Source organism: Rhinichthys klamathensis, unplaced genomic scaffold, assembly GCF_029890125.1.
Source record: "Rhinichthys klamathensis goyatoka isolate OS25496 unplaced genomic scaffold, OSU_Roscu_1.1 h1tg000060l_1, whole genome shotgun sequence".
Classification (NCBI taxonomy): Eukaryota; Metazoa; Chordata; class Actinopteri; order Cypriniformes; family Leuciscidae; genus Rhinichthys; species Rhinichthys klamathensis.
In genome coordinates, this window is record NW_026606605.1 from 493,456 (window position 1) to 512,817 (window position 19,362).

General features: G+C 37.5%; 1 protein-coding gene and 1 long non-coding RNA gene across 2 annotated transcripts in view; one reads left to right on the plus strand and one right to left on the minus strand.

Annotated features, from left to right (window-relative positions):
* Positions 1 to 8,509: 8,509 nt before the first annotated feature.
* Positions 8,510 to 19,362, plus strand: part of LOC130084235 (uncharacterized) — a 212,983-nt gene continuing 202,130 nt past the window's right edge. The window contains exons 1-2 of the long non-coding RNA XR_008806909.1: positions 8,510 to 8,946; positions 9,654 to 9,844. This is a non-coding gene — a long non-coding RNA (uncharacterized LOC130084235). The remainder of the gene's footprint in view (positions 8,947 to 9,653; positions 9,845 to 19,362) is intronic.
* On the minus strand, positions 9,806 to 13,710 carry steap4 (STEAP family member 4). The gene is made up of 4 exons (XM_056249474.1): positions 13,231 to 13,710; positions 11,126 to 11,653; positions 10,195 to 10,359; positions 9,806 to 10,081 (listed from the first exon to the last, which is right to left on the minus strand). Exons 1-4 carry the CDS (start codon positions 13,681 to 13,683, stop codon positions 9,806 to 9,808), a joined length of 1,422 nt encoding a protein of 473 aa, XP_056105449.1. The 5' UTR covers positions 13,684 to 13,710.

The window sequence follows — 19,362 nt, forward strand, 5'->3', positions numbered from 1 at the left end:
AACGCCATCTCTTTCAGCTTGACCTCACTGCCAACAACAATACTTGGCGCCTGTAATTTTTCACCAAAAACTTTTATCTCCTCTAAAGTGCCCTTAAAACTTTAAAAACTGACTCTTTAAGTTTATCAGCACTAGTGAGCTCTATATCATAATGAGCAGCAACCAGCAACAGCTACTCTTTAGTGCACTTTTCAAGTATTTCCTCAGAAGGTTCTTTCAAAAAATCTTCCACATTAGAAGCCATGGCTAAACTTTACACCTTCAAAACAATAGCTACCTTAAAAAGTTCCCAAAAACACCACAGTATCCTTTCAAATATAGTTCACAGAAAGAAAAAAAAGTATTTAAACTTATGAACAACTCCATTTCCACAAAGCTACTAAATGGTAATTTAATCTACACCAGTTAACAAGTCAATCACTTACCCGAACACTAAAAAGGTTTAACAAAACCCTCTCAACAGGTAACATGCTAACAATATAGTACTCCTACAAAAAGAGACCAACTCATAAGTCACAAAATCATGCCTAAATTGCTGAACACATTCAACAACCTAACATGCTATCTTAAAACTGCATGTTCCCTAAAACATCAACATGCCTAACAACTTTGGTTACTGGTGCAAAATTACTTACCAACTTGAAGAAAGTGGGGATGAGAAAAAATGCTGCTCTCTCTCTCTCTCTCTCTCTCTCTCTCTCTCTCTCTCTCTCTCTCTCTCTCTCTCTCTCTCTCTCTCTCTCTCTCTCTCTCTCTCTCTCTCTCTCTCTCTCTCTCTCTCTCTCTCTCTCTCAAAAAAAAAAAACATTTCACAAGTTCCCCAAAACTAATCATTGATGCTAAAGACCACACCAATGAACATGGATATCTTAGACAACAACTCCGGTGCACTAAATAAAAAAACAAAAAAACTATCTAATCTTCAAAGGCTTACCAGGCTCGGGGCCACTTTAGACGCTGAACTTCATGTCACCTGGCAAAAACCAGGCCCTGAATAGCGTACCCCCAACAGAGATTAAATCTCCACCCGGGATACCTTAAAAAATAACAAACTAACAAAACAAACTAACAAAACAAACAGTGTGCCGTTGGAAGGATTGACTAGCAACCCAGCTGGAACACTCTACCTAACTGGAGACCTATAATAATCCAATAACCTTTTCCACACTCCACTCAACAAACAAAACCCCAACTCCAAACCATTATTGATCCCGGACGAGCCCCCAATTTATTTTACGACCCGGCTCAAAGTCATAACATAAAGAGGACACTTCACAAGATGGGTTTCAATAGAGAAAATATAAGTTTATTTAAAGGTTAAACAAATAATGTCTAGGGTCAAAATATAAGGCAATAACAGTAAATATCAATACAACATCAAATCAATAAACTGTTGGAAATGAGGTTTGTAGAGTTGTGGAAATTATATGGGAACACAAACTCAAGAACCCAATAAAGACAAAACAAAAATGAGAAAAAACTAGACAAAATCCAGGAGCTCCATAAATAGGTTGCCACAGGTGCAACTGGTTTTCATTAGGGCAATCGCGCCCACCAAGGAGGAGTTAGTCCTAGAATTCTCACAAAAGAAACTGAAGTTAAAAACAGGGGCAGGGCCGTAACAACCATTGATTCCATTGTATATGGAACAACAACAACAACAACAACAAAACACAGACATTTCTCAAAATATCTTCTTTTATGTTCCATATGTAGTGGCTTGTCAGTGTTTATATATATTTTTTCATTTCGTCATTTCCGCCTAAGCGAGTTAAAGGGGGGTGTGGCACAATGGTGTGAGACGCGCACATGTTTGTTTGGCGTTGAATTGCTGTGAGTGGGAAGAGCTGCTGTACGCTGAGGGTACCGCTTACCGGTTCATGTTGCCAATAATCCCCGGTTACAAACCTGGCATCGTGGTCATTCACTTGGAGCTGTACGTATCATATCGTTCAGTTTCCTCTGTTCATGTTGCTGACAGTTCCCGGTAACCTAACAAGCTTGCCACCGCGTTCGTGACTTGTGATATGACGTGTTCAGTATAAGATAGGACACACTATGGAGATTCATCTGGCAGCTGATGGTGCACTAGACCACTGTTTTTCCCAGTATTTATGGTTTATTTACAACTGTGTTTGTTTGGATTCGTTTTTGGTTGGTTTTGTCAATTTCATGTGAATATGGTATTGTTTATTTGTTTTCTTTTTCTTTAGTTGATTTTTGTCCGTTGTATTGTATAGTGTATTTTTGTTTTCTTATTTTTTCTTTATTTTGTTTGGCCATTTAGGGGGCTTTGTACTGGACGTGACCATATCTCCCTTATTAGGAGGTGGTGTGATGCAGTGATAGTGATATCCTTTGATTGATTTGATGGTTGTGTATTACATTTGGCACGTGTGTTACAATTTTCCTGGGTTGCACTAAAATAGCGGAGACTGTTACTTCCAGCCCAAGACTTTATCTAAGTAAATCAATCTGGCCCCTATTGCGGCCCCTTTTATTTTGTTAGTATTTTGTGTATGTTTATTTTGTTTGGTATGTGTTGAATTAATGTTTATATATGTTGTTGATTTCTTTTCAAGAAATAAAGAGACCGTGTACCTCACCTGAGCCTATACTTTCATTTAATTGAACAACTTGAGCGGGTCTACTCCCCCATTAATTATAGACGGTGGATATCCGCCATGTTACACATAGAAGAAAGAAAGTCATACAGTTTTGAAATTACATGAGAATTTAAATTTTTGGGTGAACAATCCCTTTAACCCTCTGGGGTCTAGGGTGTTTTTGGGGTCCTTGAGATGTTTTGACATGCCCTGACATTTGTGCTTTTTTCAATTGCTTATAAACATTAATGGAACAGGTGAAATTACACTCTATTTAGCACAAACAGGGGCTACCATAATATGTGAGAATGTACATGTTTGTATTTTTGAGAGAATATTGTTTATGCATGGTTATTGAAAAAACTAAAAATTAAAGTTTCTGAAATAAGGACACAAAATATGTGTCCACAAGACTTTTGACTAATGGATGTTGTCGCCTAGAGTTTTTGCTTAAATATGATCTGAAAATCATCCTGCCTAATCATTCACAGAAAACAATAGATTGTTTTAAATTGTGAAAAACATTTTTTTTGTTTGAAAAGGCAATATGCGAATGGCCGTGAACGGCCCAACCCCCTCATGAATAATTAGGTGGTTCACACCTGAGAAGACAAAGACCCGCATAATGAGCCTTTCATTCAGGTGTGTCACACAAGAAAGAATGCGAGGACAATATATACACATATACACACACACACACACATATACACATATATATATATATATATATATATATATATAATCAAAATATAAATGGAAGTCAAAAGCACATTTTTAGTCATACCTGGAAACAAATCCTGTTCAAATAGGTTATATGGGCCATTTTATAGAATTGGTTCAAAGTTAGAGTTGGAAACATCTTGAAAAGAAAATTGTCTTTTTCCATAAATCTCTTATAAAGTATTATTTTTTAAAGTAGGCCAGTACATTTTATCATACATATTTCAAAGTTAAGGATTCATTATTTTGATATAGCCTAGCTTGCATTGGAACAAACACTATAACAGTTGATTAGTTTATTTTTGACAAAACATACTATATATTTAACATATGAGCAGAAACGGTCTAACAAAAGCTTATTTGATGTCTATTTTAGAGTAAAAACTATATAATCTATCCAAAACTAGTCAACGAAATGTTGTAATTACAGACACTATTCTATATCGCGATTAGAACAAATCTCAGTAGGCTATAGCAATATAGTTTCGATGTGTTCATGTAAAAATAACGTTTACTAATGTAGGAGCGAGAGTGAATGAACGCACAGATGCGATGTACATCTGTAGTAAACAACATCGCGCGCGTCTGTGCCATTCATTCATTCACACACAGACACGCAATTCATATTTAAACAGTCTTTGTGTAGTTTACAGACACTATTCAATAACGCGATTAGAACAAAGCACTTAAGAATAAATAACTTACAGCTGAATCTCCTCGAAATGAAACTACCAGCACTTCTGAGGTAACTTTTCCAGGATTATTACGATAGTATTATTCCTCACAGTGCAGCAAGACAAGGTAAAGTACAAGATTCTTATTAAACTGGATGTTTTATCCAGCTGATGTGGGTGTTTTCATGGCTTGCCTCAACATTTGCGTTTGAATAGCGCGCGCTCTCAGAGAGCGTGGTCAGGATTAACACGTCATACGCTATAATTAGCTGAAAGGAAAAAGACTGACATCTCTCTCTTTTCATACAGATTACATAAACTGAGAATATTTGTTTTTTATATGTTTTTTATTACTTCATTTAAAAGAAGAGAATTTCAGCTTCATAACGGAAAAAATTTCGTGCCTGTGTGACAAGTATTTACTTAGTTACAGTTCATTTTCGGACGTGTTTCAGAACGAACTTCACTGACAGAGAGAAGGCAAAATTCGCATCATGTTTATTTTTCTTTATTTGACAAAAAGCAGAACACTTTGTTTTTATTGTGAGTATCCACAAAAAATAGACACTTAACAGGATCTAATGATGTACAACACTTATATGTAAGATCAAAATCAACAGAGTAATTTGAGTCTCTTTTGCACTGATAAGGAAAAAAGTGAGCTTGTTGTGCCGGCGCGATAGCCGACCCCAGAGGGTTAAGACAGCAAGCCATATTAAGTTTTAATATTTAGATTTAATATTTAGCAAGCCATATTAAGATCTTATCTTGTTTCTTATTATTTGTTTTGTTTTTTCAGCCGGAAAGCCTTTTCAGAAAAATTAAGCTCAACTATTGAGAGTGAGGAGTCACGTTTGGGCGGGGTCTGAGCCGGTCGGCCATGATGGTAGGAGACGCTATCGGTTGCCAGGGGCAACGCCTTCAGAACTTCACAGAGGCGCGACTAAACATTCCAGAAATAGCGAAAGAGAGACAGCACAGCTTAGTATTTGTTTACATACGCCGCAGTTTCTTTGGAAGATATGGAGAAGGAAGAGAAATGAAAGGGGTTCTATCGGGAGAGACTAAATAACAATGCTAGCCAGCTTTATTTAGAGGAACTGCTTGTCAATAAACTGACAGCAGCAACAGCGAGCAAAGCATGATTTCAAAAGCAACACATTTCAGCACAGTTCGCCTTTTATTTAACACAAACGAACGAAATTAATACTCTGTTATTCAACTAGAGTTGTTTAATTTGTTATAGATTATCTGTACCGCGAAATGTTTTAAAAAGACACTTTTTTTAATGACGTACGACTCGCATTGACAGGGGAATGTCCGATCTGTCCGCTTAACGTTGCACTGCAGGTGCAAATGCACGTATCTGATTCATATCAGATTTATTTCCACATATGAATGAGGCCTGAAACATCAAGTATGACTGAACTCTCGCAGTTTAACGTAACTTACAGGTTTGGGGGTTTGTCTTGCACCCAGCCGCGGCAGAATTGTTCATACGCTTCTAATGACTTAAAGCTTCTGAACTCTTGCATTAACGTTAGGCAACATAAACCAGGTAATTGACTACCGGTATGTCAGGGTATGTGAAAGGTGGTAGTGCTTTGGGTCTTTCGTCCATTCTGTAGCAGGTCGTACGAGTCCATGTTGTTGATGTCAAGTAGTTTCTCTAAATAACGCTGCTTGTTATTTAGTCTCTCCTGATAGAGCCCCTTTCCTTTTGCTTCCCCCTTCTTCATTTATTCCCAAGAAACTGTGCCTTATCGCAAAAATGCAAACAAATATCAAGCTGCTCTCTCTCTCTGTCGCTATTTCTCTCGGTCTCACTGTCGAAGTAACCATGACAACGGATAGCGTATCCTTCCAAGATGGCGACGCCTTCCCACAGTGAAACGCGTGACGTCACATTCTCATTCTCAATTGCACTAAGGGTCAAAGGCGATGACCCATACAGAGTCGGCTCAGGTAAGGCATTGTGACCAATGTAGATTTTTAAAGTGCCCATAAACATTCAGTGGTCAGTCAGACAGACACTGGTAAATCGCTTGTAGAAACTAAGATCAGAAAACGGAGAAACCATTTTACAATATTTTTTGGGAAGGATCCACTACAAAATCAGCAGCATGTTTATGCATTTTTCAGGAGATACTGATGAGTTGAAAAGCAACTGAAGAAAGCATCATGTCATCCCACCTGATGTGCTACAGATACTTCTGATCTTTGCTGCCAGTTCTGTGATCATTTAGCCAAGGAAATGAATTTATGTTGGTCAATTTAATTCAATTTGCTGATAGGCTACTATTTCTATATTGTCCAATAAAGCCAAATGGTCAAACCTCTTTATTCTTTGAATATCCCTCAATTCCGGTTTACTTTTCTATCTTTTTGAAGTCGAGTTGGAAGAAAATCTACCATCTATCATCTACCAGCTGGTCTTGTATCCAGTTTGATTGTCAAAGCAAAATAGCATCTTTTCAGCAACATAGAGAGGCAACTGTATTCTATTTGCTTTTAAAGTATCTATGAAATGGGGCCAGCTTCATTCTGCAAGAGAAGAGCTGAATTTTTTTGAGGAAATATACACAGGCAATAGAGAAAAACACAGGCGCTCACAGAATCGTCAGTGCTGAGGCACTTTTGATTTGTAACCCAAACAGCCTTTCATCATTTCCCTCTATGACGATACTTTATATCACCTGAGAGATGTCTGTGGTGAGACCACAACAAATGTGCTTGGTGTGTGTTGCTGATTGTTTGATCGCAGTCCCAAAAGGCTCACGGTTTCATTCAAAGAGACACTCGTTTGCCTTTTTCCTCAAGCCTAAATAATTCAAAAGACTATTGTTTCCTGTGAAAGCACATAGACTTAGCAAACTGAAATCGTGTTGTATGATAAATTAACTACAGTGTACAGTTTCAACATAGATTCTTCTGGTCAGAGGTTGGTCTGTGGAGACCAGACTAGTGATTAACAATAAGTTTTGGTTTGGACAGAGATTGAAGACCTGACTGTGTAACTCTTTGCACTCTGGAGACGTCATTTCTGCATTGCACGGGACTGACCGCTCTCTTTTCTACCTGCTCATATTTTATGTCATTAATGCCAAAAACAGAAATGACATCTCATTACACATCATGATCTCTCTAATTAAAAGCCTGTCCTGCCACCTCATTAGTGAAGCTGTCATGTATGTAAGTAATAATTATTTTGTTTAAAAATATTATGTTTACGTAAAACACAGCATTACAACACAACATAACTGTAACTTGGGTTTACCACATAGATATAATTAAAAGAATTTGGACTGCTCCAAAATTGTCATTGGTTATATATATATATATATATATATAGTTATTGTTATCCTGCAAGATCAATAACCAAGATATTGATAGCCCTAAATGGTGGGTTAATGATTATGCTTAAATTATTCAACTGACATTTAAAATAGATAATGTAATTTCATTAAGAAGTCAACTTTGAATCTATTTTTAATGCTGGAGTATAGATATTCAGTTTTATTTAAGCTATATATATATATATATATATATATATATATATATGTGTGTTTATATTTGTTCATATTATATAAAATATATAATATATTATTAATATAATATATTAAATATAACATATTTATTTATAATTATACAGACAATAAAGTGTTATACAATTTTTCTGAACAAATACAATCCAAGCTAATTTAAAGGTTATTTTCAGCATGTTTTTTTGGCCAAGCCTTTACAAACATCTATGCTCTAATCATGATTTTGAAGTTTAAATATATGTAAATGTATCATTATGACATGCATTTCTGCTTTTATTTTGATTTTATATAAGTGATACAAAAATAAAATCAAAATCAGTGAACATCCAATATTTATTGATAAACACACTCACAATGTTTTGTGCTCAGAAGTTATTCAATTTCTTCAACTGTGCGTTTACAGACTTTCAGAAATATTTGTCATAAAATGAGCCTTGCTATTTTGGTCTAAGCTACATTCTTTGCAGCCTGCAATTCTTTATAAAAGTACATAAAGGGCCATTCACCAGTGAAGGTGAACGCCAATGTGATTGACAGCTCCTTTATACTTCACAAGAGAGAGAAAGATGAGCTTTTCTGCAGACAGGAAAGCCCAGACCCAGAAACAAATCAAGAAGTAAGTTGCTGCTCAGTTTTGGATCGATAATATCTAAAGGGAAAAGCCCACTGGGAGGCTCTTAAGAGGAAATAGCCCAGAGGAAGCATGTAATAAAAAAGACAAGTACTTTACACAATACAGAAAAGTGTGTTCTAATAAAAGTCCTGCCACCATTGCTGCCTTTGTATTCTTTAAAAGGGATAGACAATTTCTAATATGAAAATATATTAAATGGATTGGTTATGTTGTGATGCACTACAATCGGTGGTCATAATATAATATAATATATGCATTTGTGAGTACCATTCTAAATGTGTCCCAAGTGTAAAGGGGAATGGAATTTGTAGGTTATAGAGTGAGATCGTGTGAGAAGTAATCACCAGGTGAGTTGGAGGATCAACTCCAAAGAATTTCCCACGGTCGGTTAACTGTAATTTAAAACTGCCGCTCACCAGCGAAGTGATGTGTACTGAGAAGTCAAACACTCTCTATCTCTCATTTGGGCTGCTATTCACTCAAGCAGACATGTTCTCAAGTCCAAGTCAAGTCTGAGATTTTTGTATTTTAAAAGGAATCTATTAAATGTGTCTTTTACATTTAATACGTTTTAATACGATTAAAGTCACCATGAAATAAAAATTGACAATTGTTTTTTTATAGAATATATTCCAGTATTTATTATAAACGATTTATATGTGCACATAATTATTTAAAAAAAAATGTATGTGCCCTTGTAATCTTTAATCAAGGTCTCCTTTTTGTAGACCTACAGATGTTGTCTCAAATTTTGAGTCTAAGGGGCTGTTTCCACCTGGCCACTTCATGCGTTTTCTCAGATCGGATAGATATCTGATTTATCAAAACGATTCCATTTACACCTGGTCACATAAATGTGTTTTTGCAAAACGGATATAAATCCGATCTTCAATTCCCGCGCTATATGCAGATTTAATGGAGTGCACGTCACCGAAAGCAACAGATATGAGCTGCATTTTATTGATCATCAGCTAATTTCAAAATCAAAGACCGCAATAAGAGGGAGCGGCAACAGCCCTGGTAAGATCATTTCGTTTCTTTACTTTTAATGAAGATGATTAGTGTGTTAAGCGTCTGCGACTTACTTTCACTTTGATTTGCGATAGTTTGCACGTTGGCTTGATGAATAGATGCTCAGCTGCTCATCTGCTGTAATGCGTGTTGCAGTAGCGACGTCATATCTGACTATAACATGACATATAGCCTATATAACACGCTCTCACACGTTTATTTTTTAGCATTTTTGTGAGTGAAATTTACATATGTGGTTTCAACAACCAGATGCATTTACACTTGTCCAGTTTCATCTGGAATGCGGCCCAGACCACCTCCTGAAGTGGTTTGAGTGATCGGATTTAAATCCGTCTCGAATGCGTTTCAGAGGGCATTTACACCTGGTCTTTTCACGATCGGATAGCTATCCGATCACGGAAAACGCATGAAGTGGCCAGGTGTAAACAGCCCCTTAGTCAAGTCCCAAGTCAGTTGCTCAGTTAAGTCTCAGTTTCATCTCTGTACTCAGGTCTGGCATTATAACCTTTTTCGATGCAACACTTTAAACTCAGCCTCACTTTCAGCAGTAGGGAAAGTCCAACAGTTTTGATAAAGTTTGAAGATAGTTTTTGGCTACGCCATGAGTGGTTGGTTTGTCTTTGTGTCTCTGCTGTTTGATGAAGTCTTGCTCTGTCTCTCCCAGCCTTGACGGATACGGGTGACCTTGTGGTCCACACATGGCATGATCAGGATTAACTTCAGGATCAGAACCACACAGGGGACCACCAGAGACAACATGTATGGTTGAGGCATCCACCACCTATATGATGAAGTTTTCAGAAATCTATCCCAGCCATACAGGAATGTGTGAAAGGTGCAGAGCAGCAGGGTCATGTAGCCCAGTTTAGACTGTAAAGGAAATAAGGAAAAAGTATTTTAACAAACATGATTGTCAGTAATTAGTAAAATCTTCTCCAGTGACACTCAAATGTATGCATTTCCACAGACTGTGGATGTAATACCTGTACAAAACTGAACTCCCTCCAGTTTAGGGAGTTGCTGACAGATGGAAGGGATGTAATTCCTAATAGGACAAACAGCCCAAATCCAAGAATTCCCATGGAATAGTAGGAGTCATGACGCCAGGCTGCTGTGTTGTCAAACTCATAGGTTTTATTATCTTTTACCTGCAAAAACAGCATTGAGAAAGGTTATATTTTTAATCACTTTAATTGTTCTGTGATCTTTGTGAGTATTTATTGATGTTTCATCTTAGATGTACAAATTTCATGTACTGTAGTTCATTTGCAATGCATTTTACTTTCATAATGTGACATATTATTTTTTAGTGCAACATTTGTAATTAAGTAAGCTAAGTAAATAAATAAATAAAGCACATTTTTTCACAAAAATAGCCTACCTGGAATGTGCATTTAAGGGATAGTTCACCCAAAAATGAAAATTCTGTCATTACACTCTCATGTCCGTCCAAACCCGTAAGACTTTTGTTCATCTTCGGAACACAAATGAAGATCTTTTTGATGAAATCTGAGATGTATAATCTGTTCATCATATAAAGTGATTGTGTCTCTTAAGAAAATTTGGACTAAACCACCAAATTCATATAGATTCGTTTTATGATCTCTTTATGAACTTTTTGAAGCGTCAAAGTGGTAGTTGCGTAGCTGTCAATGGAGGGACAGAAAGCTCTCAGATTTCATCAAAAAGATCTTAATTTGTGTTCCGTAGATGAGCAAACGTTTTACGGGTTTGGAACGACTTGAGGGTGAGTAATTAATGACAGAATTTTCCTTTCCTTAAATTAACCTAATAGGAATTAAATAGGAATTAAATTCATTTAGATTTCATGTTGATTTTAAACAGCTGTTTGGTGATAAATAAACTAGATGCACATATTAGAATAAGTGAGCCTTAGATTTTAACTCAACTTACCAATGATATTGTGTAGACATTTATCCTGTAGCGCACATAGTATCTGATGGGAATAACGAAAGTGTAAAGAACATGAAGAAAACCGAAGGCCAGTGCTAACAGGCCGAGTTGCTTCCTGCACAGCATCCAGCGATCCAACCAATCAGGGAAGCGACGGTACTTAGTGCCGTTATAAAGCTGCAGGAATCCAGCCAATGCGCCCGGCAGATAACAGAGGGACAGCATCACCAGAGAGACAATGGGAAAGACCTTGTTGGCCAGCGAGACCATAATGCGAAAAGCGTTGTCTTTACCATTGGTAACACGCTCATAGATAACATCTCTTGTGAGCGCGTAGAAGAATATGAAAGCTGTTAAACAAATGGCGATGCGGAAAGGAAGTCTCCAGAGAGGGAAGAGTTGCAATGGCAAGTCTTCTAACTCAGCAGCTGCTCTGATGGAGCCTCTGTCCAAGACAGTGAAACCAAGACTTTGAGCAATGTCCACCACTTGCTGTTTAGCATCAGCCCGGTCACCACAGATAAGTACCTAATCAAACGAAGAAGAAGAAAAACAGTCTAACAATATATATACAATGTAACATGTAATAGAAAACAGAATTAATTTAGAAAAGATACATTGTTGCATAAAATTGGGTAAATTTATCTTGGTAAAATATTATTATTATTTTTTACATATATGAATACTTCAAGTTCAAATTGACATTGATGTATTATGAATTAACAATGAACAATAGTATATTTATTAATTACAAACTGTAACCAGTATAAATAAAATAAAAAGTTGTATGCATTAAATAATATTACTGAATAGAACCATATTGTAAAGTGCTACCACAAAAACTACTCATGTGACAAATTATCTTCAAGTGGTTTGATTGTTTTTGACTTATTCTAACAAGCTGCCATTCTGTTGACCTACAAAACCCTTGAAACAAAATGCAACTTTAATAGTTTTAGACAGCAGTGAAATATCCTCTGGGAATTAAATTTAGTTCACAGCAATGTGCAGTCTGAGCCTGAACAATACAATATGTTGTCACAGTTGGCCTTCAGAAAATAGAACAAGAAATTATAATCAAAACGAGAAATAATAACTGCTTGGCCGGGTGTGACTATTCATTTTTATTGAGAAACACACAAACAGGTGTCAAAGAACATACGCACTAACATAGCCATAATAATAGTTTGCCAGAGCTCAGATTCCATCTGGCCAGTTTCTCATCCACCACCTGCTGACGTGAATATGACTTTCCTACAAAAAGACACTGCTTTTCTATCAGGAAGAAGCTTGCCTCATTTCATGAACTGTGAACAGCTCTAATGCCATGGACACAGAGATTTATACATGCATTAGTTTTTGTTTTATGATACGTGTCATTTATCTGCCCTGGAGTAGAGATGGAGCAGAGGAAATATGAGGTGCAGCTGTATGCATTTGTCATGTCTGATTTGTCTTTTTGTTCGTACTATAATAACAAAAGCTCATGCAAACACCTAAGCCTGTGTGTCTTCATTATGGCTGTTTTGTAAGACAGTCCGTTAAGCTTGATTCATTAAATTTTAAACAACTCTGTTCAAAACAGCTTTTCTGTGTTTTGCCCCTTTGTTGCTTAAATGATTAACAACATGCATGAGAATTTGCTAGCTATGTGCTTTCTATGTCTTAATCATCATTTTCTCTCACTAACTTTACAACTGTTTAATTGCTTTGAACAAAATTAGTTTATTTTGTGCATTTACATGTCTTTACCCGTTTACACTTATTTATGTATTTTACCTGCCTGGGTTACACTTTATTTTGATGGCCCCTTTAGACATTATGTTGACTACTATAAGTAACGATAAGTTACTATAACTTTGCAAGTACATGTTGATGTATTCTGCAAACCCCTAACAGTCTACTAATACTCAATAGTCAGTAGAATGTCTGTTGGGGGAGCATCACAATAAAGTGTTTGCAGATATTAATACTCTAATGAGAGTTAGTTGGGATGTGGGTGCAACTGAATGAAATGGGACCTTCAAAATAAAGTGTTCCCACTTCCTGTTAGTATTCCGTCCACCTGACTGGATAGACACTGTGTTTACGTTTGTATGTTTTACCTGTCTGTTGGCATCTAGTCCCCCAGACTGCAGTGCCCAGGCAGATATGGTGTTGAAGGCTTTGACTACCGTCACCCCTGGAACCAGCCCGCTCAGGTATTCTGCATTGGATTCTGGGTAGAGACCCCTCCTGAGATTATTGCTGACGTCTATCAGCACCTTTCCCTCAAGATCTGAAGCCAGGGAGCTCAAAAATCCATAGTGCTCCCTCTGCACAGCCACAAAAATCACATGTGCTTCACTAGCTGCTGCTGCATGAGCCATTACCTTTGACCCCTTAGGCAGCAACAGAGAGTTTTTAGGGTCCCGGGATCCATATACAACGTTGTACCCTGACTGGACCAAACGGAGCCCCAACGAGCGTCCGAAATCACCCGTTCCAAAGATGCACACTGTCTCCTGTTTATGCATCTTTCCATGCAGCTCTGCCATTGCGACCGAGTCTGAATTCATTTCTAAAATTTAAGAGAAAAAACCATACACTATAATGGAAGTAAAGTTCTATTAAATGCTCAAGTAATGGCTAGTACAAAGTGCATTAAAAACACCAATTACACTTTTCATTTCAGATTTGGTACAAGTGCTGTGGCTAGAGATTATATTTCTGCTTGAGTGATTTATATATTTGATTTTTTGGGGCGATAATGGTGTAATCAAATTAAATAATGGTCTGCAATACATTTGGATGCACCAGTTAATTTATTTTGCTCCTTTAAAAGTACATAGTTTGATATATTGCAAAATACAGTTTACAACCTAAGGGCAAAAAAACTAAAACCTAAAAACGTGATTTATAAAAAAAAAATATTAAACTGCCTTTTAAAATTATGCTCAAAAAGAATCAACAAATACTCACGGATAAAGATTTTGTGCACCAGTCCCTGGAAAATACACAGATCTCCTCTGGTAGAATGAGACCCTGACAGTTGAAATGACTGACTAACAACTTGATTTTATTGCAGAATTTCGGAATTCTCTGAGCCAATAACTGTCGTCATATCCCCAAAAGCCGTTTAGCAATGCAGTGTGATCGTCAAAACCAGCTTTTACTTTTCTTTATTTCTTCTGCAATTTATCTTGTGTCCACAGGCATTTCTTCACAGGACTGAGGCTTTTTCTTGCCTGTATGGGTCTGTTTATAAGCACGTGTGTTGTGAGAGGCATTTATTCATGAGCCTCTGACCTGCCCACAGCTCAGTGGGTGTTTAGATTTGGGAAAAGAGGGAGGTTGTTTAGGCAATGGATAAAGTCCAATGTGGAAATTCCGGAGCAACTCTCTCTCTCTCGCTCTCTCTTTCTCTCTCTCTCTCTCTCTCTCTCTCTCTCTCTCTCTCTCTCTCTCTCTCTCTCTCTCTCTCTCTCTCTCTCTCTCTCTCTCTCTCTCTCTCTCTCTCTCTCTCTCTCTCTCTCTCTCTCTCTCTCTCTCTCTCTCTCTCTCTCTCTCTCTCTCTCTCTCTCTCTCTCTCTCTCTCTCTCTCGCTCTCTCTTTCTCTCTCTCTCTCTCTCTCTTGTGTGTGTGTCTGTCTGTCGAAAGGCACATAATGTTTTCTTTACCTCCTGTGTGTTTTGAGGCCAAGGCCTGCCTGGAAGTAAGTTGCGCAACAGTGGAATAACTGCGGTGGTCTGGCCAAGTATCTCAACGCTTCAGAAACACTTTGTTTTTACTGAATCAGCACTGTTCTGCCATAAATCAAAAAAATACTTATTTCTGTTGTTTGTAAATTCACCAAGAGGACTTTCCATAAACTTTTTTTCCTTTCTATGCTCCCTCCCACCTCCCAGACTAATGTGCATTATCTGCTGCACACCTCCGCCCATCTGCAAAACTCACTGGACTTGTCGTCCACTAATAATTAGTACATGGATATTATTTATGATCTCATAATAGATCAACGGACCCCTCACCCCCACATTACCAGGGTTAAGACTTGAGGGGCGCAGTCACAGCATGACTCCTGAATGATCAGCAATACATCACATAGCTCCTTGTTATTCCTGCTCGACTGGCTGAGAGACTTCGTTCTTTGTCATATATTATTATAACTGCATGTGACTACTTGCAGTCTATACCACCCTCAACGTGCCTCTCCTGAATAGGAGTGTGTGTGTAATGCTACACATGCATGAAAAATGTAATCCAGAAGATTGTTTTCTGAAGGATGTTTTGAATGAAATGCTTACCCATGCCAAAAAAAAGGACACATGGTTCAGGTATGGATGGGATTGTGTTATTACAGATGTACAGATCTTTATGTATAGATCTTAAAAGTTGTGACAGAACTTTTTTGGGTTTAAGGAATGTTCCAGAATCAGTACAAGTTAAGCTCAATCTATAGCATATAATGGGATAATGTTGATTACCACATTATTTTTGACTCAGCTGTTCTTTTACTTATAAAAAACACGGGAATCTTGGCAGTGAGCCACTTATAAGTGAATGAGGCCAATCTGTAAAAGTTAAAATACTCATTGTTTCAATAGAATAGCCACAAGACGTAAACAATAAGTATGTTAATATAATTTTAATGTAGGGGGAAAAAGAGCACTTACCATCTCTGTGCAAAGTTCTATGCAATTTTACGACATCTAAACCCTAAAAATCATCATAAAATTAACAAGAATAACTCAAATAATAAGAATAAGCTTTACAGTAATAGAAGAATTAATGTGGGTGCTTTTATAAAACCACAAGCTTCTCACACTTTTGATTGAGCTTATGTATTGAACCTAAAAAATTGACTGTTGCTCAGTGTGGATTTTTTTCTTGTTGTATTAAATTCTGATTAATTATCATGTGTGATTGTGTTTCTATGAGGCTGGACTGTGATACAAAGTTTATTTGTGAGCTGTGGTTTTGCATTCAGTCATAGTTGCATTGTTTAGCACATTTGGGATAATTGTTAGAGAGAGGGCATGGGTGGTAAGAATCATGCAGAAAACCTTCTGAAAAGAACACATCTGAAATTCATTATTGCAAACTCTAAATTGGAACATGGTCTGCCTACGTGAACTCAAATTAAATACAATCTCAGCCTCCCAGCTCTCCCACGAATAGATCTTATCATTTGCATTTGGTATCGTAAGGAAATGAGACCAACATTTTAGTGTTTTCCCAGATGTCAACAGGAAATGTGGAAGCACAGCATTGATGGTATTGATGAAGAAAGAAATGTTTGCTATGGTCCTTGGCTAAATACCAAGGACAGATATGGAAGGCTCTGTAATAATTATATTTTCTGAAGAAAAAAGTTTTTCAAGAAGAGTTTGTGTGACAATTTTCATCATGACCAGAAGTCATTTGTGCCTTTGCCAAAACAGAAAAAAAAAAAATATATATATATATATGTTTCATTGTACAGAAGTAAATGTGCTGGATCCCCATACTTGTGGATATGATTCAGGATTTTGTTAGTCAATTGTTTCATCCTCTTTTTTTGTGGTATTTTTCTAAACGTATTTTAGAAAGTATTTCATCTGATCACTTATTCAAAGGCATTAAATCACATTTTAAACGTCAATTTCTTGTAATGTTTTTGTTTATCCCTGAACAAAAATAGGTAAGATGTCCTCTTTCTCTCTCTCTCTCTTTCACACAAACACAGATGTATTTGGCAGTCAAAAGCTGGAATATTTAAGGTCATGTCCCTTTTCCCCAAAACCCGTTGGCGCCTCACGACACAGAGCGTTTCCTGCTCTCCCTCCTGTGTTGAAATCTGGGGTTTATTTGGTTTGTTAAGTGCAGAATATGACATTATTGCTCTTGCTAAACAGTGTATGATGGCAGTATTGCATATGAGGATTAATCACATGGATGATATTTACTCATATAGAGGGAGTGACAACGTGATGAGACATATTTACATAAAAAGAATGACAAGAAACATGGTGGCGTGTTTCTCTCTCTGATTCTCTGACAGCTTGATGAACATGAGAGTTCATTTGCACATATTGTCATGTTTTTGAAGGAGGTATCGGGAGAATACAGTGTGTGTTGTGTGAAGTGTTTACTGACTGTTATCTTCTTACATAATTGAAATGAAGAGCTGGAATTGCTTCCTCTGTACTGATACAGTTTTGACTCAGATACAAACACCAGAACACAACAGATTTTGGTGAGAATATGTTCTTCCTGGCTTCTGTTGCTGAGCAATTCCACCTCATAAATTCCCATTTTTGTTTTGTATGAGCAGAGGATGGTTGTGAGAACACAGATGTCATCTGCCAAGGAAAATCTGAAGCACACCAAATTTGGCTGTATCTGGGTGTATTTTGAACTCATACAATTGTCAGTGTTTCTTTTTCTACTGCTGTGGGAGACCACAGAAACCTCTGATAGGGGTTTGGAGAATTTGAGTTCATTTGTTTTTTCTCAGAAAATTAATTTCTTTAATTTTACAGACACTCACAAATTGTATATGTAATAAATATATTTTTTCTCTGGCACTCACTCTGTCAGTCAGATTAACTTGTAGGGTGGATTTGTCCTAGAACTATAGAGATAAAAAGATAATGAAGGGAGAGAGCATAGAAATCATTTTTAAAGATTTTTAAAATTGCGTCTTTTAAATGGAGACCAAATGGATACTTTGCCTTGTGCTTCTCTGATTTTGGGTCTGAAGACCCAAGCAATAGTTTTAGTTTAATAGCAGTGTCATAAACTATGAATCAATATGTGGGTCTGTGTATTGTGAATGTATTTGTCTGCATGTGCTTTAAAATACCACTACTAATAATAATAATAATCAAGCGTAGCTATAGTTCTGGCAGGTCACATTAGTCTCAGCTGATCCACATCTACCTATAGGAATATGACGCCAATCACAGCATCCATAAGCTCCTTCAGTATTATCAGCAGGATACAATTCCCCTCTTCCATCCCCAGCTCCTTCTTTCGTTCAGTAAGGATTTGGCATTCTGATTCCCCTTTGATTCAGACTAAATTCTCGAATTATGATGTAAAATAAAATGTTGACATTAATGATATCTGCAATTTATGTTGGTTCTGTTCTGTTAACCCTAAGGGGGGTTATTGCTGCTCTCCCTGCTCTATTCATGCTAGGCTACATGGATGCGCAAGGAGTTCCACGTATTCACGTAGTGTAACAGCGCAGCTGTTTACACTTACATTTTCTGTGTAAATGACAATATTATTACAAATAAAATAACTGTTTTCTATTTTAATACATTTACACTCACCGGCCACTTTATTAGGTACCCCATGCTAGTAACGGGTTGGACCCCCTTTTGCCTTCAGAACTGCCTCAATTCTTCGTGGCATAGATTCAACAAGGTGCTGGAAGCATTCCTCAGGGAGTTTGGTCCATATTGACATGATGGCATCACACAGTTGCCGCAGATTTGTCGGCTGCACATCCATGATGCGAATCTCCCGTTCCACCACATCCCAAAGATGCTCTATTGGGTTGAGATCTGGTGACTGTGGAGGCCATTTTAGTACAGTGAACTCATTGTCATGTTCAAGAAACCAATTTGAAATGATTAGAGCTTTGTGACATGGTGGAAGTAGCCATCAGAGGATGGGTACATGGTGGCCATAAAGGGATGGACATGGTCAGAAACAATGCTCAGGTAGGCCGTGGCATTTAAAAGATGCCCAATTGGCACTAAGGGGCCTAAAGTGTGCCAGGAAAACATCCCCCACACCATTACACCACCACCACCAGCCTGCACAGTGGTAACAAGGCATGATGGTTCCATGTTCTCATTCTGTTTACGCCAAATTCTGACTCTAACATCTGAATGTCTCAACAGAAATCGAGACTCATCAGACCAGGCAACATTTTTCCAGTCTTTAACTGTTCAATTTTGGTGAGCTCTTGCAAATTGTAGCCTCTTTTTCCTATTTGTAGTGGAGATGAGTGGTACCCGGTGGAGTCTTCTGCTGTTGTAGCCCATCCGCCTCAAGGTTGTGCGTGTTGTGGCTTCACAAATGCTTTGCTGCATACCTCGGTTGTAACGAGTGGTTATTTCAGTCACTGTTGCCCTTCTATCAGCTCGAACCAGTCTGGCCATTCTCCTCTGACCTCTGGCATCAACAAGGCATTTCCGCCCACAGAACTGCCGCTCACTGGATGTTTTTTCTTTTTCGGACCATTCTCTGTAAACCCTAGA

Bases quoted from the DNA above. Each gene is read 5' to 3' on its own strand.
- steap4 (XM_056249474.1), bottom strand. From the start codon at position 13,683: ATGAATTCAGACTCGGTCGCAATGGCAGAGCTGCATGGAAAGATGCAT. The intron at 10,360-11,125 runs GTAAGTTGAGTT...CTGTTTTTGCAG, and splicing joins ATGTCTACACAATATCATTG to GTAAAAGATAATAAAACCTA. The intron at 10,082-10,194 runs GTATTACATCCA...TTTCCTTTACAG, and splicing joins GGGAGTTCAGTTTTGTACAG to TCTAAACTGGGCTACATGAC.